We start from the raw sequence: 23,095 nt of genomic DNA on the forward strand, positions 1-23,095 counted from the left end.
TTTATAATAGCCAGAATAAGGGAATGTTCTGTCTTGTTTGATTATTTGTTTGAACAGTGTTTTTGTCTGAGCTCAGATATATCTATAGATGATCTCATTTTTGTCATCACCTATATTGTCACAGAGTGGCCTTGTCTAATGTTGATGTTCTACAAAATTGTAACAGAATACCAGGGCCCAGGCGATAGTATCAGGCCAGTTCCTAGATGTCAGGAGCCACTTTTCCTCTTTCTCAGGTTTTATATTTACAACTCCATAAATTCTTGGGTATCCCTTTAAAAGAAAATTTCTGTGTTATTAATTAAATATTAAGTGCCTAACAGAATTAATGTAGCTACCTTTTTGTTACTCATCATGATAAAAAGACTGATGAAATGTTGGATTCTTATTTTTCCTTGAGATTTCGATTTAGATCCTCCCTTTTTATTTAAATGAAGGTAAATTAAATATTTAAAAATGAAGTCATAATTGAATAGTAAATTATACATACTTTTGAGCCTTGTTGCTACTCAATATTGTTATAAGTGTCATCCACTTTGTAGTTAGCTTTAGTCTATTTATTTTCAATATTGACTAATATTCTGTTGTCTTACACATGCCATACTCATCTATTCTAATGTTCATGGACATTTGGGTAGTTCCACGTTTTAGACATTAAAGCAATACAGCTATGAACCTTCTTATGCATATGTATTGGTACACATATGAGAAGTTTATCAAGGGAACATAAACAGATGTAGAGTTGCTGCATCACTGGCATATGCTTTTTGAACTTTATGGATAAAACCAAGCTGTTTTCTATCAGTCCTGTATGGGAGTTCCCACTGCATTCCATATTTTCACCAGCATTTGCTATTGCCATACTTTATATATTTGCTAATTTGGTATAGATTGTAGTGTTATTGTAATTTAAATTTTTTTCAATTTTATACATTTATTTATTTTTGATCAAGAGAGACAGAGCACAAGTGGGGGAGGGGCAGAGAGAGAAGGAGACAGAATCCGAAGCAGGCTCCAGGCTCTGAGCTGTCAGCACAGAGCCCGACGCAGGGCTCAAATTCACAAACCTCGAGATCATGACCTGAGCCGAAGTCGGATGCTTAACTGACTGAGCCACCCAGGTGCCCCCGTAATTTTAATTTGTATCTGACTTATTACATACTATAATTTTAATTTGTATCTGCCCGATGACTGCCAATAACACCGGGCACTTATCCATGTATTAACTTATAATTTAGATTTCTCTTTTTGTAAAATGCCTGTTCAAATCTTTTTCTCATTTTTTATTGAAGTCCTTAATTGATTTGTGTAGTTCTTTCTATATTCTGGATATATATATCCATGATCTATTGAATATGTTGCAAATATCTTCAACCAATGAAAAATATCAAATATCAGTGAAAAATACCAAAAATATAATGATAGCTTCATAATTGTGTGAGGATAATTTAATATTAATAAAATCATCACCACCACCATTCTCATGAAATATTAACAAGAAAAATTCAAACACTGAGTTTTCAAGTTGTCTTTTTTTTAGGTACCTAGAATTATATAGTAAATTATATTTTTCAACAAATAGTTTCATTATCCAGATTAATTTTTTCAGAATTATTTAGAATTACTTATATCTTTTCTTATAGGGTAAAAACATATCTTTTATAAAGAATTCCATGAAATATTTTGAAGAATTGCCTTTAGAATTATATTTTCAAAAAATCCAGAAACTCAATTTTCTAGTTTTTTGTTTGTTTGTTTTTTAGAGAGAGGGGAAAAAGAGAGACTGCTTGCATGTGCACATGCACAAGCAGGGGAGGGGCAGAGAGAAAGGGAGGTTCCCCATCCAGTGAGGAGCCTGATATAGGGCTCAATCTTACAACCGTGAGATCATGACCTGAACCCAAATCAAGAGTCAGATGTTTAATCGACTGAACTACCCAGGCACTCCTCTAAAGCTATTTTTAATATTTTGACTTCTTGAAAACCTAAGTGTTCTTAGTTAAGTCTGGATTGAAACAGCATCATTTGTCTTCCCATTCTACAAGACTGGCTCCAGTTCCAGGAATGTGGGGAATATATACTCCCATGGGATTTGGAGTCAAATTAAAACCTTGGTTTTAATCTCAGGCCCATCATATACTAGCTGGGTCATTTTGGCAGGGTACTTTCCTAATTCACTAAGTTGCAGTCAATGAAAACAATATTTTTAGAAAAAGAAACATAAGTCAAAATAATAATATTAGTTCCTTCTAGATATTAGGGTTATAGATTACTTTTACTCTTTTTTATATACTTCTGTTCATTTCAGAGTTTCTAATAAAGCACTTATAGTCTGAAAATTTAAAAAAATAAATTAAATTAAAAGTTAGAATGCTTAGCACAGAGTCTGATCTATTATATACTTAAGAAATATTGACTATTGAAATAATTATTTTTCCTTGACTTGTAAAAAGCTTAAGGTATTGTTCTTTTTACTCATATTACCTAAAATGGTACTTCCTCTTCAAATGCAAAAATGGTACAATACTTTGCTCAAAGACTTGACATTACAGTGGACTAAAATCTATAGGTTATTATGATATTGTGGCAAGTACCAAATAGAGCTCTTCACAGGATGGTTATAGTGGCACAATTGTGAAGTCCTTATCTAACTAAGGCTGAATATTCCAGACATTTTCCCCATTTGGAAGTAATGTCATGAGTAGAATTTATGCATGGAAATGCCTTTGGAATGGCATTTCAAGCAAAGGGTTTACAGAAGCAAAATCTTAGGGGGAAACAAATACCCAGCATGGTAAATGTAGACAAATGCAACCAGTTTGCTGTAGTTTCAACATAAATCCTAAGGGGAATGTTGCAAAGAATATGCTCAAAGGCACAGGTAGGATCTAGGTCAAGGAAAACTTTTGGAGATCATAGTAGAGTTAAGACACGTTCCCATAAGAAACGGAGAAAAGTGGAAACATTTTAATTGGGGAAGTCATCTTGTCAAATTTTCAATTTTAAGATTACTATGTGGGGAATAGATTTGAGAAAAACAGAACTTGAGGCAGGGTATTAGTATGCTATTACATTTTCTTTCTTTCTTTTTTTTTTTACATTTTTATTCATTTTTTGAGAGACAGAGGGAAACAGAGCATGAGCAGGGGAGGAGCAGAGAGAGAGGGAGTCACAGAATCCAAAGCAGGCTCCAGGTTCTGAGCTGTCAGCACAGAGCCTGACATGGGGCTCAAACCCACAAACCAGGAGATCATGATCTGAACCGAAGTCAGAAGCTTAACTGACCAAGCCACCCAGGTGCCCCAGCTGTTACATTTTCTAGACAATAAATAATAAGGGAATAAACTACAGCACTAGTAGCAGTACAACATGTGAATAGAAGATAGATTTTTAAAATTTAGATAACAATTGTCAGAACTTGCTGATTAATTAGAAAGAAATCAAGATTTTTAATGTCTAAGATTTCTAGTCTGGTTGTAATGATATCATTGTGATGATAGCATTTAAGATAGACAATCTAGATGGGCAACTTCTTTTTTAATAAAAAAGTCATTTTGTTTTGGATAGATGCTAGCTAGGTGGTTGATGAGGACCTGAATTAAGGATGTAGCTTCTCTGGGTGGGAGAAAGGATTTGAGATATATTAATAGATTCAATACATAAAACTTAAAGATGGAAAGACTGGATGTTGGAAATGAGGATGAAGCTAAGTTTGGGGTGACTGTGGATGATGGAGCTGTTAATGAAGATAGAAAATGTAGGAGGTGGGGCAGGCTTGGGTACAGGAAGAAGTAAATGATTATTTCCATTTGGAAATATTATTTTTAAGGTGCCTATTTGATGTCCAATAAATAGTCTCCTTATTTGATAGAGAATTGAAATTCATGACAAAGATCTTGCTTGAAGATAAAAATTTAGGGGTCATCAATTGTTAAAATAATTAAACAGGGAAGTCATTGGACTAAGGTGGCTCTAATGCCTTGGTAGCCTACGTAAGGAAACCTAAACCTAAACCAGAGTCAGTGCACTCAAATCTCAGAAAATGAAACTTAAGAACAACTATCACAAACAGCTCAGTAGGCTTTCCTTTATAAGGCAACTGCTTAAGCTACAGGCAATCAAATGATTTCCTTGCTTTTCTTTTACATCCTGTCTATACAGATTTCCCTTCACTTCTGTCAGTGGAGGGATCTTAATCACTTGGTTTGATGCTGCCCAACTGGAATTGCCCTTTGCTCAAATAAACCCTTGCAAGTGTAAATGTCCCCCAGTTGATCTTTCAACATCAACAAATACTTGATGTTTGAGGCCATCACCATTAGGATCACCCAGAAGGAGTTAACTAACATTAACATAACCAGGACAAGGATAAAATGCTAAGTGGCTAAGGATAGAAGTAAAAATAAAGAGCTCTCCAAGGTAACTGAGAAGGAGTGGCCAGGTAGAAAGAAAGTTAGAAGATGTCTCCATAAAGTCTAGGATGGGGTTTCAAGGAATATGATTAAGGCGGCAAAGAAATCAAGATTAAAAAGAAGAAAGACCCCCAAAAAGGTGGCTCTTAGATATTATGACTGTTGTCCTAGACAATGGGAGTTACACTGGTGTGTCAAGGGTAGATTACAGAGAATTGAGAGTTAAATGGGCAAAAAGAAAGTGAAAACAATAAATACTAGTACCTATTAATAGCATGGAAAAAACTGATAGCCTCTTCAATGTATCTTCATAATACAGCTCAGCTAAGATATACTTATGCTACAATTCTTTGAGGAAATTGATAATTTTTATATGACTTTCAGTAGTCACTTTCAATATTTACTTTCCATGTTACATGTCCAATTGTATGAAAATTTTGATATGCATAAACACTGTAAATGAGGTATTCTGAAAGTATACTTGGAGGCCTGAATTTTCTATTTTAGATGGGTACAATGGTAAAATTATGAAATATTTGAAAAATGTCCACAATAATTTTTGCACCAAGAAGAAATAAACTGCACTATGGTAAATCTATTTCCTGGGGTTGGGGGACACAAAACTGATTATATTTAAGCATGGACCTTTTATTTATTTTTACCTTTCAGATGATAAGTCATTCTATTACCTTGCCTCTTTTAAAGTAACAAATATAAAATACAAAGAAAATTATGGAATGAAAAGCTCAAGAGAGTTTATAGAAAGGAGTCATCAGATTGAGAGAATGGTAAGTTCAATAGAAATTCTAAAAGTTTATGAGTGTGTTTTCTGTTTCACTTTCAATATGGTTGCTATAAGAACTTAGCTTCTTCCTGCCTTAATTTCTTCTTCTGTGAACTGTAGATAATATATAGATCATATGGTTGTGAGGATTAAATAACTTAATACATGTAAAATATTTAGAATAATGTTATGTACCATTAAGCATATGTAGATTACAGTAGGCCACCAATTAACAACAACAAAAAAACCTGATAAGTCAAATAGATGTTCTTCCTATTTTTAACTCTTGATTTTCTTTCCTGGTTCATTTTCCATAATCTTTTTCAACATAAGAATATAGGATTGCCATTTTGCCTTATCATTTTGTTTATTTTGCTTTTAAAATTATGTAAAGCATCACATATGAGGATGTATGTTGGCAATTTTTGATACCAATCTCAAATCTAGTTCTGCCCCTCAAATATTTTGGTTTACCTTGAAAATTTACACATTTATCAAGGCATGTCTAATTTTTAAAGTATATAAGACAAGCTAGATCTTTACCTATCCTAGTAGAAAGTCAAATAGAATAGTCTTCTATTTTTTGTCCCATGAAAAGCATGTCCACGGAGACCACAGATTTGTTTAGCAAAACCCAGTATATTAGCTTAAAGTGTACTCCTTAATGCTTAGGAGAGTTATTCTGGAACAACAGAGCAATAGCTCTGTAGAAAGGAGATTGAATTAGTATGATTATTTATGATTAGCTGTAAATACTAGCTCAATTAAAAGATGACCTTAGCACTCCAACCCTTCACTCATTTTACTTTCCTTTCTCTGATTTATTAACAATGTGGGAAAGTATTTGCATTTTATTTAGTTATATATCTGTATGTAGGTTGATTCTAACTATTGAAAACCAATGAAAGTATTTTTCATTTCCATAGTTGTTTAAATAGTGTTTGTCATTTAACAAGTGTTTATAATAATCATGTTGCAGCAATTCTTATGCTATTCAAAGAAGAATGCTCCCAGAAGCAATTTTAAATACAACTCACTTATTTTTTTAAAGTTCTCCACCATTTTGCTATATCTTCAGATATGTCCAAAGTCTCAATATTTCTTTATTTCTTTCATTCTTCTCAAAACTTTGTGCTTTCTGCTTCAATTTGAACTGGTTGCTTTCTAGGTCCACTTCAGAGAGGTAACCTGGGTCAAAACAGGACTGCTCTAGCATGTGAGATCCATTGCTTCTTGAATCCCATATTTTCCTTGATATGGTGGGTTATGTCCTCAAGCACCTTCCTTAAGGAAAAAGTGCATGGGAGGTAACATTTATGAATTACTTTATGTTGGAAAAAAGTCCTATGTTCCACTCAAGCAACAGTTCGAATATAAAACTTTAAATTGAAAATCACTTCTCTTCAGACCATCTGAAACCTTGCTTCATTTTTTTTTATTCTATCACATGCAGCTGATGAGAGATGGTGTTTCTTTTAAGGAAATGTCTTCTTTCTCTAGAAGATTTTGTACTCTAATTTTTGTTTTCTAAAATTTCATAATGATGTGTCTTGGTATTTGATATTTGATATTTCATTCATTTTTGTTGGGATATCATCATACTTTAAAAAGTGTGTAAAACATTTCAAAGAATATCCAAGAACCCACCACCAATTTTCAGAACTTTACCAGTACTTCTGAAACCTCTATATGTTCTTCTCTCTCTCTCTTCTTCATAGTTAAACATTTCTATTTTGAATTTGGATTTAATCATTCTGTGGTTTTATCACCTATTTATGCATACTCAAATAGCATAGTATGCAATTTTACCTCTTTTGAACTTTATGTAAATGTAATCATATTATATCCTTCTGTGATTTCATTCTTTCACTCAACATTATATTTTTGAGATTTTTCCCATTTTGATGCATGTAGCTATAGCTCATTTATTTTCACTTCAGTGTAGAATGCCCTAAAAAGAATATACTACTAATTATTAATTCATTCTGCAATTGACAACCATTTGAGCTACTTTTTAATTCTGAATAATGCAGCTAATTAACATCCTTTCAGTTTAGCGCATGTACTCCTAGTGCATGTGCAAGAGCCTCCCGTAGGTCATGAACCAAGCAGATGGTTTGCTGGGTTATAGGTTATGCTAATACTTAGCTTTAGCAGATTTTTATCAATGGTTTTCCAGGGGGTTTGTAGACATTTACACCACCACCAGCAGGGCATGAGAGTTCATCTTGCCCTTCCTACTCACCAAAATTTTCTACAAAATTGACTTTTGCCAAACTGGTATCTGTAAAAATGGTAACTCATTGTGGATTTAATTTGCATTTTCCTGATTATTAATAAGGTTCCCCAGTGGTTAGCAACCATTTGTATTTTGTCCTTTATAAATATCTACTCATGATTTTTTTCCCATTACTTTTCTTTTTTCTTTCTTTTTTCTTTAGTTAACATACAGTGTAATATGACCATGTCTTCTTGTATTTTTGGTTTTTAATTTTTTCTTAGAAACATTTTTGGGAAATGAATACTTTGTTCATTATATTATTGAAAAATTCTTTCAATTCGATCCTTTTTTCCATTTTGTGGCTTGCCTTTTCATTTTCTTTATAACATATTTTAATGAACAGTATTCTTAGTTTTAATATAGTTAAGTACATCATTCTTTTGTTATTAGTGCCCTTTGTGTTTATAAAAGAAATCCTTTCTGATACTTATGTCACTGTCAAAAAAATCCTTTTTCCTTTTTGCATTTAAGCATTCATTCTACATGGAGTTGATATTTGCATATGTGTTTGATTTAGAGATTTAATTTCATTTCCACCCCCCCCCCCCATATGAGTAAGCAGTTCTCTTAGCACCACTGATTGAGCAGTCTTTTTTTTTGGCTGATATGCCATGCCATTTCTGCCACAAATCAAGTTTCCATATGTGAATCTGGATGTTGCTGGGCTCTCTAATCTGTTCCATTGATCAGCTTGTTTTGCAATGTGTCAGTACCACAATGTTTTAACCTCTGCGGTTTGACAGTAAGTGTTGATACTGGTTATATTAGTTTCTTAGTGTTGCTGTACCAAATTACCAAAAACTAGTGGATTAAAATAACAGAAATTTATTCTCTCACAGTTATGGAGGCTAGAAATCTGAAATCAAGGTATTAACAGGGCTGGGTTCCTTGAAATGTTCTAGGGAAGAATCTTTATTTGCCTCTTTCAGCTTCTGGTAGGTTCAGGCACTCCCTGACATAGCTACATAACTGCAATCTGTGTTTCCATCTTCATCTGACCTTTTGCTCTGTGCTTCTCCACTCCAATAAAGGCATTGGATTATTAAATGAAAATCATTAGATTCAGGATTTTCCTGGATAAAACCACATTGGTTTTATCTTGAAATCCTTAACATAGGATCTGCAAAGATTCTACCAAATAAGATCACATTCACATGTTCCCAGACTTAGACATATCTTTTTAGGGGGCCATCATTCAACCCAGTACACCTGAATTTATCACCATCTTCTTCAGGTATGTCTTAGTTATTCTTAACCCTTTTCTTTTCATATCAAATAATACACACATATGCACACATACAAACATTTATATTGGGATTTTATTCAGATTGCTTCAAATAGAGAGATTTAGAGAAATAATTGATATCTTCATTTATTTACCCATATTTACTATATTTCAATAAAGCTTTAAAGTGTTTTTCTTAAAGGTCTTATTCATCTTTGGTTAGATTTAATAGTAAAAGCTCTTTTTTTGTCATTGCTTATATTTTGGATATTAACCCTTTATCGACTATATGATTTGCAAATATTTTCTTTCATCCCATAGGTTGCTTTTTCATTTTGTTGATTGTTTCCTTTGCCATGCAGAAGCTATTAATTTAATGTAATCCCACTTGTTTATTTTTGGCTTATGTATTTATTTATTTATTTATTTACCTGATTTTGGTGTCATATACAAAAAATCATTGCCAGGACCAGTGTCAAGGGCCTTTTTCTCCATGTTTTTTTTTTCTCGGAGTTTCATGGCTACAGGTCTTAAATGTAAGACTTTAATCCATTTTGTATATGGAGTAGGATAAGGATCTAATTTCATTCTTCTGCATGTGAAAAACCAGTTTTCCTAAGACCATTTATTGAAGAGATTATACTTTCCCCATTTTGTATTCTAGGTGACCTTGCCAAGGATTAGTTGACCATATATGCATGGTTTTATTTTTGGGTAGTCTATTCTTTTCTATTAGTCTATATATTGGGTTTTGTGCCAGTATCATACTGTTTTGATTACTATAATTTTGTAATATAATTTGAATTCAAGAAGTATGATGCCCTCAGCTTTGTTCTTATTCAAGATTGCTTTGGCTATTCAGGGTCTTTTGTGGTTCAATATGAATTTTATGATTGTTTTTCTATCTGTGGAAAATTGCTGTGGAAAATTGCTGTGGAAAATTTCTATCTGTGGAAAATTCTATCTGTGGAAAATTGTAATTTTGATAGGTATTATATTGAATCTGTAGATTGCTTTGGGTAGAATGGACATTTTAACAATACTAATTTTTCTAATCCATGAACACAAGATATCTTTCCATTTATTTGTGTCTTCTTCAATTTCTTTTATCAATGTTTTATCATTTTCAGTGTACAAATCTTTCACCTCCTTGGTTAAGTTTACTAGTTTACTAGTACATATTTTATTGTTTTTGATGCTATTGAAAATTATATTATTTTCTTAATTTCTTTTTTAGATAGTTCATTATTAGTGTATAGAAATGTGACTGACTTTTGTATTTTGATTGTGTATCTTCTAACTTCAATGAATTCATTGATTAGTTCTAACAGGTTTGTGAGGTGTGTGGGGAGGAAACATGTGTAATCTTTAGGGTTTTCTACTGTAAGATCATCTCATTTGCTAAGAGAATTTTACTTCTTCAATTATGATTTGGATGCCTTTTATTTGTTTCTCTTACCTGGGATTTTTGTCTTCTTCAATAGCTGGGATTTTCAGCACTGGGTTGAACAGAAGTGGTGAGAATGGACATCCTTGTCTTGTTTCTGATTAAAGGAAAAGCTTTCAGCTTTTCACCACTGAATATGATGTTAGCCGTGGGCTTGTCATATATGACCTTTACTATGTTAAGGTACATGCCTAATTTGTTAAGAGTTTTTACTCATGAAAGGATGTTGAATTTTATCAAATGCTTCTTCTGTCTCCATTAAGACGATCATATGATTTTTATTTTTCATTCTGTTAATGTGGTGTGTTACATTTATCAATGTACTTATGTTGAACCATTCTTGTATTTCAGGGATAAATCCTACTTGATCATGGTGTATGATCCTTTTATGTGTTGTTGAATTTGGTTTGCTAGCATTTTGTTTAGGGTTTTTGCATCTATGTTTCATCAGGAATATTAGCCTGTACTTTTCCTATAGTCTTCTCTGGTTCTGGTATCAGGTAATGCTGGCCTCACAGAATTAGTTTAGAAGTATTTCTTCCTGTTCAATTTTTTGGAAGAGTTTGAGGTGATTGGTATTACTTCTTTAAATGTTTGGTAGAGTTCACCAGTAAAGCAATCTAGTCCTATACTTTTCTTTGTTGCAAGATTATTGTTTACTGATTCAGTCTCCTTTCTGTTATTGGTCTTTAAAGATTTCCTGTATCTTCATGGCTTAGTTTTGATAGGTTGCATGTTTGCAGGAATATACTTATTTCTTCCATGTTATCCAATTTTTGGCCTGTAATTGTTCATAGCAGTCTCCTACGATCCTTTTTATTTCTGTGTATAAGTTGTAATGTCTCCTCTTCCATTCTAGATTTTATTTATTTGAGTCTTCTCTCTTTTTTTCTTAGTTTAACTAAAGGTTTGTCAATTTTGTTTAACTTCTCCAAAAGCCAATTCTTGGTTTCATTGATCTTCTCTATTATTTTTATGGTCTCTATTTCATTTATTTCTGCTCTGATCTATTTCCTTCCTTCTGCTAACTTTGGGCTTAGTCTTTATTTGTTTATTTTTTCTAGTCCCTTGAGGTATAAAGTTAGGTTTTTTATTGTAGATTCTTCTTTCTTGATGTAGGTGTTTATCACTATAAACTTCCCTCTTATAATTGCTTTTTATGTATCACTTAAGTTTTGGTATGTTGTGTATCAATATTCAATTTGTCTCAAGATTTTTTTTTTTGCTTTTTAAAAATGTTTTTGCTTTTGATTTCTTCTTTGATTTATTGCTTACTCAGGAATGTGTTGTTTTATCTCCACATATTTGTGAATTTTCTTATTTTCCTATTGTTATTGATTTCTAGTTTTATACTATTGTGATCAGAAAAGATAACTGATATTTCAATCTTCTTAAATTTATTGAAATTTGATTATAGCCTAACATACGATCTATCCTAGAGAATGTTCCATGCATACTTGAGAAAAATGTGTATTCTGCTGTTATTGTAGGGCATGTTCTGTATATGTCTTTTAGGTCATTTAATTTATTGTGTTCAACTCTACTGTTTCTGCATTGATTTTCTGACTGAATGATCTAGTCAGTGTGTCAAGTGGGTTATTGAAATTCTCTATTATTGTATTGCTGCTAATTTCTCCCTACATTTCTGTTAATATTTATTTTATATATTTAGGTGCTCCAATATTAGGTTCAGCAAAAAAAAATTTAAGATAGTTATTTTCTCTAGTGTCATTCTCTGCCCTAAGGCCCATCTGAAATGCCAGAGCAAGATGTGTAGTAGGGTTTGCCACAAAACTGTTTTGTTTAGAAAACAGATTTATATTTTGATGTGGGCTCCATTGTTTTTGGCAGAGTTTAAAAAATAACAAAAATAGTAATTAAAACAAGATAATAATTGTTTTCATTCTAAGAATTGCTAGTTTAATTATGTTAAAAAGTCACTGAAGAGTGACTATTTAATTCAATGCAATGCAGCAAGGAATTACTGTGTACCTTTTCTAAGACTAGCACTCAGCTAGATATTCTAACACAGACTGATCTTCACTTTCCCCTTGGAGATGTTAGGTAATTAATCAGTGCACTCTTGGAAAGATTCCACACCTTAGGGCCAGTGCTCTGAAAACTTGTTTTTTTTTTAATTGAAAAATAAATATAAATAGAAGTTCTAATATTTTTCACATCCTCTATGAATCATTAGCTTCACTTTGAAAATCAATGCTCAGAATAATCCAAAAGATTATTACCAAATTACTTCACAGGTGATCGCACCCAGAGGTAAGAGGGTTGGGCTATTTATGTTATACCAATTAGAGCTGTCCAGGTAAGGTGGAGCATAAGCTCCCAGACATCAATAAGTGAGGTGCTCAGGCTAGACAAGGCAGGCCTCTGGAGAGGTACAGGTGTAAGCTGTTACCAATCAATATTTCTAGAAGCTGGATTATGAGTACACCTTCCCAATAAATTCAGTTTAGATAGGGAAGTATGCTACAAGTATGCTACATTTCATCTTTTACCACAATTCATCATCTGTAAGTGATTTCAGCTTCTTAAGAAACTCCTTAAGAAAGAGGAAAAAAATATTTGCTTGTAAGTGATTATAGACATATAATTCCCATTGGCTAGGCCTCCAGATCATCTGAGACATGATCCTGACTTTGCTTCTTCTTCTTCTGTTGCTCTGTTGCTCTGTAAATTCCTATTCCCATAATAAATGGAACACTTTGGGTAGAAAGTACCAGAAACCCAATTAACAAGTCAAACAGAAGGAAGGAAGGAAGGAAGGAAGGAAGGAAGGAAGGAAGGAAGGAAGGAAGGAAGGGAGGAAGGAAGGAAGGAAGGAAAGGAGGGAGGGAGGGAGAGAAGACTGTGGGAAAACCTAGAGATTCATTTGACTTCAGATATGGTGGGATTCAGAGGCTCAAACAATGTCTTCAAGCTATTATTATTATTCTCCATGTGGCAGACAAAATAGCTTACATTTATTCTATATTCACATGTTACCAGGTTATTAACTGAAGCAAGAAAAGAAATTTTTCTGTAATAGTCCTTGAAGGAAATTTTGAAGAATCAATATAGTTGGCTAAAGTTGGAATACCTCCTCAACCCTTCACTAATCACTGTGACCAAGAGAGTAAACCTGTGCCACCTTGTGTTAGGTGGGAGAAGGGGCAAGTTTAATTTCAACTGGATCATATGGAATGAGTTCTCTGTAGGCAAGCAGGGATCTCTTAGCAGAAAAAAAAGGGGAAGTACCAATGGGTATACAATAACTCTAATTCTAAAAATTTTTATCTCTAACCCAGATATCTCTGAACCCTAGACTTGTACGTTCAATGGTCTACTTGACATTTCCACATGGATTTCTCACAGGCATCTTGAAGTTATAACTAAATCCAGTTTTTGAAAGTTGTTGCCTTCTCACTCTCTCTTTCCTACATTTTTCCACTCAACAAATGGCATCACTGTCCATCTAGTTGCTAGAATAATATTTTTCCTTATCCTCATGTCTAATCCATTCACATTTGATGTTTCTACTTCTAATTCACTATCTCTATCCTGGACCTAGATAATCATTCATATAGCCAGCTCACCATAATCATTGCTTCCACTCAGGCTCCCTCTAATATCTGTCTACATAGCAACCTCTAATATCCGTCTACATAGCAACCAGATGTTAGGAGCACCTGGGTGGCTCAGTTGGTTAAGCGTCCAACTCTTGGTTTAGGCTCAGGTCATGATCTCATGGTTTCATGAGTTTGAGCCCCCCATCAGGCTCTGTGCTGACAGTGCGGAGCCTGCAGAGGATGTCTCCCTCTCTCTCTGCCTCTCCCCCACTCACACTGTCTCTGTCTCTCTCAAAATAAATAAAATTAAAAAACTAAAAACCCCATACAATAGGTTTTATTTTGGTTAAAATTTCATAAGTGGCTTAGAATAAGTCATTTTATGTACTTATAATAAAATCCAAGATTTTTACAAAGTCGTCTAAGGAGCTTAATGCTCTGCCTCTGACTATTCCTCCAATTTCTACACTCCTTCTTTCTCACTGTTCTCTATCATATTGACTTTTTTTTTTTTTGAGGGGTGGAGGATGCTCTGCACATTCTATTTCTTCTACCTGGAAGATTGTCCCATGATCTTGCTCTTGCTTACTCTTTCTGATTTTTTAGATTTCACTTAAATGTCCCTCCTTGGAAAGCCCTTACATATTATAGACCCTCCAACCATAAAACTATCTTACTTAACTATATGAGTTGCCTCTTGTAATTAATTTATTTTTGCTTATTGCTGTCCCTCTATTCTATGAGTTCAGGGACCACAACTTTTTAATTACTAATTTTTAATGTTTATTTATTGTGAGAGAGAGAGAGAGAGCGAACACAAGGGGGAGGTGCAGAGAGAGAGGGAGAGAAACAATCCCAAGCAGGCTCCGCCTTGTCAGCACAGAACCTGATGTGGGGCTTGAACTCATGAACTGTGAGATCATGACCTGAGCCAAAATCAAGAGTTGAACCCTAGCCAACTGAACCACCCAGGTACCTCATTTACTAATTTTTATCCAGTGTTGTCACAGTGCCTTAAACATAGAAAACTCTTGATCCATTGTGTTGAATGAATAAGTAAATGAGAAAAAAAAGGAAGGGGACAGAATATAGTGAAAAAGACATGAAGAGATGCAAAAGCCAGCATTTTTTTTTTCTTCACACTGTTGTTTATGATTAACCACAGCTGGAGAATCAATCAGTTAATGAAAATGTTATTGTGTACCTATTTTGTGTAAGACTATGAAGAATGCCAAGATTTGAATAGCACAGTCTCTTGCTTATTGTAGTTTATAATATAGTTTATGTATAAAATTCTGTGCGTGTAAAAGAATACAAACTGAAAAATTAGACAAGAAGATGATTTGGTAATATGAAAGCTTCCACAGTACAGAATGTAATTGTCAAATATATATGATGTGAATGAAAGGTATTCTAGGAGTTCAGAGGAAGGAAAAATTCTTTTAAGCTAAGAGGAAGTTTTCTTGGAGAGGAAAGGGACAAAGGATTTGTTTTATTGGTGTTTTCACCCTCTGTTATTATATATTCCTTTGACAGTAGCAGAAAATCTTTAAACTTGCCTGACTTATTTTCGTGGGTGGACCTGGAAAGGGATTCCCTAGGTGGCATCCAGTAACTACTGATCTTTATGAGGACTTAATCTGAATGCAGTTCCCAGCCAGAGGGAAGGTGCAAGCTCAAGCTTGTGAAAGATAGTAACTGGATGTCCTATTAGTCAGAGTCACACGTATTGTTTCAAACACGTCATTTTGTTTTTTGATGCTGGAGTTCAAGCCAAGGACTACAAGTGGGATCTGATTTTAAGGTTAACTTTTCCCCCATTTTAGCTTAACCTCTATCTTGTTTTAAATAGAATAATCTCTAAAAAACAACGACAACAGCAACTATTCTTTGATTTGGACATGAAAAGGGAAAGATACAATTTGTTTTTGTAATTTGGACTAAATGTAGTATTACTGAGTTCTCAGTAGAAAAATATAAACATTAATTTTCTCTAGAATTTGCTTACAATAATGATTAGGTGTCTGAAAAGGAACCGTTTTTCAGAAGCAGAAAAAAAAGCAACCTCCCAAGAGATGATCTTTTATAAGGTTTAGATTCAGGACATAAAAGATGTATTTGAGGTCTTCTTTAAAAGTTTCTTGCCCTAGGACCTCTCTATTTCCACCAACCTGAACATCTGTCATCAGCTATATAAATTGCTCAGAGTTGTCAGTGTTACTTAATATACTTGAGAACACCAGATCTAGGGCCAGATTCCCTGAGTTCAAATGCCAGAATCAGCATTTCCTATGCCACCTCAGACCAGTGTACTTAAGTGTCCTCATCCAGTTTTTTTTTTTTATCTTTAAAATGAGGGTGATGAGAATTTTAAAAATACTTTACTCCTAAGATGGTGTGAGGTTTAAACAAAGGAATTGGGTCAATGTATACTCTGTAGTATGGACTTTAGTACATGTAAACTATTATTTGTGGTCACATCAATCCTGTACTGTACCCATTTTTAAACAGAGGTCAACTCCTCAGGAGATGATAGGCTTGTTAACAATAACATTCTAGTTTGAACAGATTCTTAGTACTTTCTTATATCTGTTTGATATGACAGAATCCTGATCCTTTCCCCTACTGCCATCATGTGCACAGTTCAAAATTTCAGGGGACATTTATGTAAATTTTTGCAGACCTTAAAATCATATTTTTCTCCAGGTTACTTGATATAGGAAAATAAAATGAATTCAGAGAAGCTTAGTGAAATCATAAGTGACATAACTCAAAACTGATCCAAACCCTTGGAATGACAATACAAAAGGGGGGTCACCACTAGAGTCTCCTGCCTCCCACCTTGATTTATATTCCCATAGATTTCTACTTTTTGGAAAAATTTTTAATTTTTTTAATGTTCCTTTATTCTTGAGAGCGATAGACAGAGTTGAGTGGTGGAGGCGCAGAGAGCTAGAGACACAGACTCCAAAGCAGGCTCCAGGCTCTGAGCTGTCAGCACAGAGCCCGACATGGGGTTCCAACTCACGGGTCACAAGATCATGACCTGAGCCAAAGTCGGACATTTAACCAACTGAGCCACCAAGGTGCCTCAAAGGATTTCTACTTCTACTTTGCAATAAGATTTGCAGATAAAACAAAACAATGTGCTATTCTCTTCTTCCCTTTACCATATTGCTGATTTTTAATTCATTTATTCATTCATGGATTTTCACCATAATTCATCAAACATGCATTGAGTGTCTACTGTGGGCCAGGCAGTGTTCCAAACACTGGAAATACAAAGATGAATCAGACACACTGATTCATCATATAGCTACCATCATATAGCTCACAGTCTACAGTGAGAAAGCCACAATTGTAAATGGGTGTGATAATTGCTATAACAGCCTCATGTGCAAGTTGCTGGGGTGGCCCAAATAAAGGAGTATTGAACTTTGAGGAGGGCAAGTCAAAGATAACTTATTTGTCACTGGAGAGTCTGAATAGTATCAGAACTGTAATTAAAGGAATTGCAGAGGGAAAAAGCGCATTGTAGAAAGAGGGAAATGAAATGTGCAAAGCCATAGAGGTGTGAATCAGTCTAGTGGGATTAGGACAGAGCAAGTAACTCAGTAGATGAAAAAATAGGCTTTGAAGGTAGGGATGGCTCAAGGGCCACTGAAGGGATAAGATTGCAGAGCTCATGCTGAGGGAGACAGAGGGCTTGAAGTGGGAGGATCACATCCTCAAATTTGCACTTTGGGGATATCACTCCGGTTGGTACTATTGTGGGGGAACAACTGAGGGGAGAAAAGACAGAGTAGAACCACATAAACGTGCCAGTGAGGGGATGCTGCAGAGACCCAGGCACAAGTTTCAAAGGAGCTGATTTTAGACTACAGCCGTGGAGTTGGAAGAAAGGAGAGAGATTCAATATTGAGTAGGTAAAATCTACTGAGCATTGTTATTAGTTTAAAGGCGTCAAGGAGAGGGAGAAATCTTGTGGAGAGGGAGACAATATCCCCTCTTCCCAGTGGATGTAGTATTTGAGGGGAAAGATTTACCATGGTGGTGGGCCTTCTGTAAACTTATGTGGACCTGGAATTTCTGATTTCTGACGCTCAGTCCAGTGCTTTTTACTGTGAGGCAGTGCCTCAACAGTCTTTTGGGAATTAGGTCCCAGGAAATCAGCTCACTGAACATTCAAATCCCTCAATGGCTCAGGCTGGAGAAGCTGAGTAATAAAATGCTGATGGTATGGAGTGTGGTGAAACTTATTTCCGGACCTGGTACCAATTGGAAGCCTGCCTGCCACGGAAAGATGACTAACAAGTGAGGGTGTCAGAGTCAAATGACACGTCCTTACTTATTATGTCAAATGCTCTAGTAATGGGATCATTATTTAAGAAAGCAAAGAGTTGAGGGGTGCCTGGGTTGTTCAGTCGGTTGGGCATCCAACTTCGGCTGAGGTCATGATCTCATGGTCCATGGGTTAGAGCCCCGCGTCGGGCCCTGTACTGTCATAACAGCTTGGGACCTAGATTCTGCTTTGGATTCTGTGTCTCCCTCTCTCTCTGCCCCTCCCCAGCTCAGGCTCTGTCTCTTTCTCTCTCTCTCAAAAAGTAAATAAACATTAAAAAAAATCTTAAGAGAAAGCAAAGAGTTGAAACAAACAATGGACTGGATGCCATATTTGGAAATACCACAAACTTAGGATGAGCTTTCTTAAAAGTGAGGATGCTTCCTTTAAAAATAGCACAGATACTTAAATTCATTTGACAATGATCAAATGAACATTATCAATAGTTTGTTATATGACGGGCAAGGTGTGAAATGTGTGAAACATTATTTCATTTAATCTTCAAAACAACTCTGAGGTAGATATTGTTGTTATCCTGTTTTACAGAAGCTGAACAAAAGTATACAGTTTTGTTAAAGTTATTCAGTTCTGCAAAAATTAGAACCTCTTTTAGTCTTACCACTGTGATAAACCAGTTCCCATCTGGGAAAAAAACAAAATTCTTATTTTTGCCTCAACTCTCTAGAAAAGACAAAGGAGTAACATTTTTCTTATGACTAATACTTCTATTGTTTAATTATTCTAATCAGATGTCTAGGATATTTCGACGTTCTTCTGGAGGAGGTCGGTTTATCAAATCTCATGTTATCAGACTGAGGTATGTATACGTAGTTTGCAACTTCAAGCCAGTATCCTTAAGAAGTACTGGATCAACATGACTGCCCAGCTCCCTTGGGAAAATCTTTACAGGAACACAAAGATTTCATAAACCCTGAGTAGTCAGCTTATGGTGCACAGACATTTCCCAGTCATGACAGGAATATGTCTGGAGGCAATGCCAGTCATTAGACGCTGGAAGGGGAAGAATGGCACTGGTACTGGGCTAAGTAGAATTTAGATGAGCTCTTTTTGGTTATCCTCTTTGTAGGGCTATCCAATAATCAGACTATGACTCTCTCTGCAGTAAGATTTTTCTTTAAAGCCATTGCATTTTTATTATTATCTCTAATACCTTTTCATTTTTATTTTTGGATGAGAGGCAGTATGCATAAATTAAACATACATATGTTATGAGTCTCAAACAAATTATTAGAATCCATCTAATAATTAGTATATACTTTTTTATATGATGTCCAAAAGGCTTAGCATTTACTGAAATAATGTATCTTGTTTTCTACCCATTTTGGTGAAAAATTTTAAAATTTTTCGGTGGCTATCAATCAATGTACAAATATAAATACATGTAATACTTAGTAGTCTGCTTCATTTCTTGACGATAAAAATACCTGTGGTTAAGAAGAACCTGCCTTTTCTTCTCCTCTCTTCCACTTTTGTTCCTTTCTTACTTTACTTTCTCTCTCCTTCCTTCCTACTTTGATTCTTTATATGTTTCAAGGTGAAATTCATTCTCAAAAGGTAACTAGAGGCTTTCTAGACCTATACATGGTATAAATGCATATCTTTGAACCTCTTATCAAAACATTTATTTTAATAAGTGCTTTCTCTAATTATCCACTTACCAAACATACGTAAACTATCAAATTCCAAAACATAAATAACTTAACACAATAAAGGTTTACTTCATTTCCATGACATAGTCCAAAGAGTCAGAAGTGGCCACAGGGGACATGGGTACTGGGAGGGACTGCAGAATGGAATTGCCCACTAGATCGTTGGTATCTGGTTGGCAAATCCAGGAAGAGTGAAAGCAGGGAGGGTGGTATGGGAAGTTTTCAGGGGCCAGGCTGGAAGTGGGATACATCATTTCTGCCCACAGAATTCACTAGAGTTACAATAAACTGCAAAGGAGGCTAGGGAATGAAATTTAGCCCTGTGGTCAGGAGGCAAAGGTAACTGGGTTTCGTGGGCACAAAGCATTGTCTCTGCCACACCACTACTGAAAAATGGTGTTGGTTACCGTGGCTTATAATGTCTTCAAAAGCAAATTGTTTAAGTGCATATAAAGCATGATTTCATGAACATGTCTTCCTTTCACTACCGCCTGCAGACTGTGACCTAATTAAGGAGAAAGAACAATTTTTTCCAGCTCTGTATCCTACTCAGCGTTTCTGGAGATAATTTAGAAATCTGATACACACATATTTCATCCATTTTTAAAACTTTAGTGGGAATCTTAATAGGTAAAAATAGTTAATAGAGAGGTGGCTTTGTTGTTATTATCTCTATTTATCTACTTTTTTGCTCTTTAGTCCAGATGAACAAGGTATGAACATCCTTATGGTGCTTATGTTTCGATACCCATCTACTGATAGTGCTGAGCAAATCAAGAAAAAAATTGAGAGGATTTTATATCAAAGTCTGAAGACAAAACAGTTGCCTCTGACTATAAACAAATCATCATTCACACTCACATGTAAGTCCTTTTATCATCTTTGTGGTTCCTTGGCAATCCTCTTTATTTTTCATAAGAGTTTAGATCAATGTCTTCTCCCATTTTAAGACTTCACCACTGATATAGCAATGTAAATCTAAAATATAAATTCACTATAAGGCAAATTTTAATTTTGGAATTTATTTTCATATTTGATTAGGTGTTTTGCTAAGGTTTCTAAAATTTTTCCCATGTATCATGTTGGATCTTTGCAAAAGCATGAGAGGGAAAGTATTTTCACCACTGTAAGGAATCTGAGCCTCAAGGAAGATATAAGACAGGGCACTAGCAAGCCTTGGGGGCCAAAATTAAAGCACAGGTGTTCTGACTCCCAGAGATCTTTACAGGTCAGTTCTGGGGATGAGCACCCATAGTATCAAGAAAACGAACATCTTTAGAAAGGTTTACCACTGTAGGAAGAACCATTGCCATGATCTATGAAGAAGTTCTCTGAATCATTTCCAACTTAAAACAATGTTTTGTTCATTTCCTCCTTTATTCCTCACAAAATAAAATCAAAAAAGTTATTTTGTTTTCCCCCAAAAGTAGACAAAAATAAAGATGTTAAGAAATTAAAACTACCTTTAGCTAGTTGGAATCTAAACTGAGATGCATAACCATGGGGTTCCAATGATAAGTTTCATGGTCGAGTACTGTGGCTTTTTAGTTCCTTACCCCCTCCCCACAAACACTAGCAGATGTCTCACATGCGGTAGGTGCTCTGGTTCTGTTCATTGTTCTGATTAAGTACACCAAAGGCAGAGATTCCTGATTTGCCCTTTGGACCAGAAAGTCTGTTCCCGTTAAAGTATCCCTGAATTTAAGAAAAAGATTATTTAAAGTTAATTTCTCTGTTTTTAGAAATCAGGAAACCCCCTTAAAATCCATTTTGAGATAGAATCCTCACACACAGTAATGACAACTTTCATGAATTAGATATAATGAAGAGTGTACTATCTACCTTAAGTGTTAATCAATTATATTCCAAAGTAAAAGATGATATTTTTCAGCATTCCATAAAGGGCAATCTCAAATTAAATTTCAATTCCTGATAATATAATTTCTCCTAATGCATGATCATATATGCTAAAATAAAATATCCATCATAAAAGACATGTCAAAGGGATTTTTTTTTAGAATTAAAAATAATTTTTCCAATATTTTAAAAAATAATTTTTCAGACTTCTTGGTCATGCACACTGACTTTTTACCCTACGGGTTATTGTTTTAATATCAAATAATTATATTCTATAACCATACTCCATAACCAAAATTCTGCTACAAACATTTTCTTCTGCCACAAATATATCTCCTGTTACATAAAGAGAAGTGAAACGCCCAGGAAACCTCTAGTACAGTTTGGGGTTCATATCCCTTCTTGTGGAGAAGTCAGTGTTCCTGAGGAAATCGTTATATACCTCTCAATTTTCTCTGACAAATAAACAAAACAAAACAAACATCAAACCAAAAAAAATGCAATGAAATTGAACTTAAAAGAACGTGAAGAAAAGTTTGAAGGGAAAAAGATGTCACAGAAGGGAGGCATAAAGTGGTATGGGGAGAGTGTCCCTGGACAGGCTGTATATCAGAGCTTCTTCATGCCTCTAGTTCCTGCTGCCTGAGCAGCAACCTTCTACAATATTCACCAGGAGGAAGAATCCCCAGTGAGAGAAGACCATCAACTCGTACTGATTGAATTCCTATTGTTTATAGACCAGGGCTGGAAATGGGGCTGTGAAGAGTCTGTGATGCCCTTGGCTCCCTGGAGCTGCCCCTTTACACTGGCCACCAGGCATGTGCCTGACACGCATGGTCTGGTGCACCTAATACAGAGAGCACCAGCTGCATGGGAATCAGAGTTTGCCTCTTCCAGTTATGCTAGGGCTCTCAAAGAAGGCAATTAGGGATATTTATCCTTACCATTCTTTCCCAATGTCCTTTGCAGATTTCATAGCAAAAATCAGAAAATAACAAAAATGCTCTCTTTTCATTTCTAAGTAAAATTATACATTTTGGACCAAATCAGATCTGAGTTATGTATATATTCCTTGACTGAAAAATCTAATGCCCTCTTGAAAGATGGATAATAAGCATTTCTTCTAGTGATAATTTGAACAAAATCACATATAAACAGAACATATTCTTTGACCAACTAATTCAATTTTTGTTTATTGCAGCTATCGACAGCAAAAGGATGAGGAATCTTCTCAACAGCCGTAAGTTCCAAAACCCACCACTGTCTATTTCATAACAAAGATAATGAATCAAAGTCACAGAAAAGTTAGAAGAAGAATTCATCAAGTCTTTTTGCTCATCTTACGTTTTTGTAAACCACCTAGTGTTTTATTAATGGTTATTATTTTTTAATGCTTATTTATTTTTAAGAGAAAGAGCGTGAGTGTGGGAGGGACAGAGAGAGAGAGGGAGACACAGAATCCAAAGCAGGATCTAGACACTGAACTGTCAGCACAGAGCCTGATGTGGGGCTTA

General features: G+C 34.9%; 1 protein-coding gene across 2 annotated transcripts in view; it reads left to right on the top strand.

Moving 5' to 3' along the window:
• LOC122478843 (transmembrane protease serine 11F) overlaps positions 1-23,095 on the top strand; it is a 94,324-nt gene that overhangs the window by 55,089 nt on the left and 16,140 nt on the right. For both annotated transcript variants that reach the window (XM_043572567.1, XM_043572568.1), the window contains 4 exons: positions 5,082-5,200; positions 18,804-18,871; positions 20,424-20,587; positions 22,783-22,821. In XM_043572567.1, coding sequence (XP_043428502.1) covers positions 5,082-5,200; positions 18,804-18,871; positions 20,424-20,587; positions 22,783-22,821 — 390 coding nt within the window. The remainder of the gene's footprint in view (positions 1-5,081; positions 5,201-18,803; positions 18,872-20,423; positions 20,588-22,782; positions 22,822-23,095) is intronic.

Source organism: Prionailurus bengalensis, chromosome B1 (genome assembly GCF_016509475.1).
Source record: "Prionailurus bengalensis isolate Pbe53 chromosome B1, Fcat_Pben_1.1_paternal_pri, whole genome shotgun sequence".
NCBI lineage: Eukaryota > Metazoa > Chordata > Mammalia > Carnivora > Felidae > Prionailurus > Prionailurus bengalensis.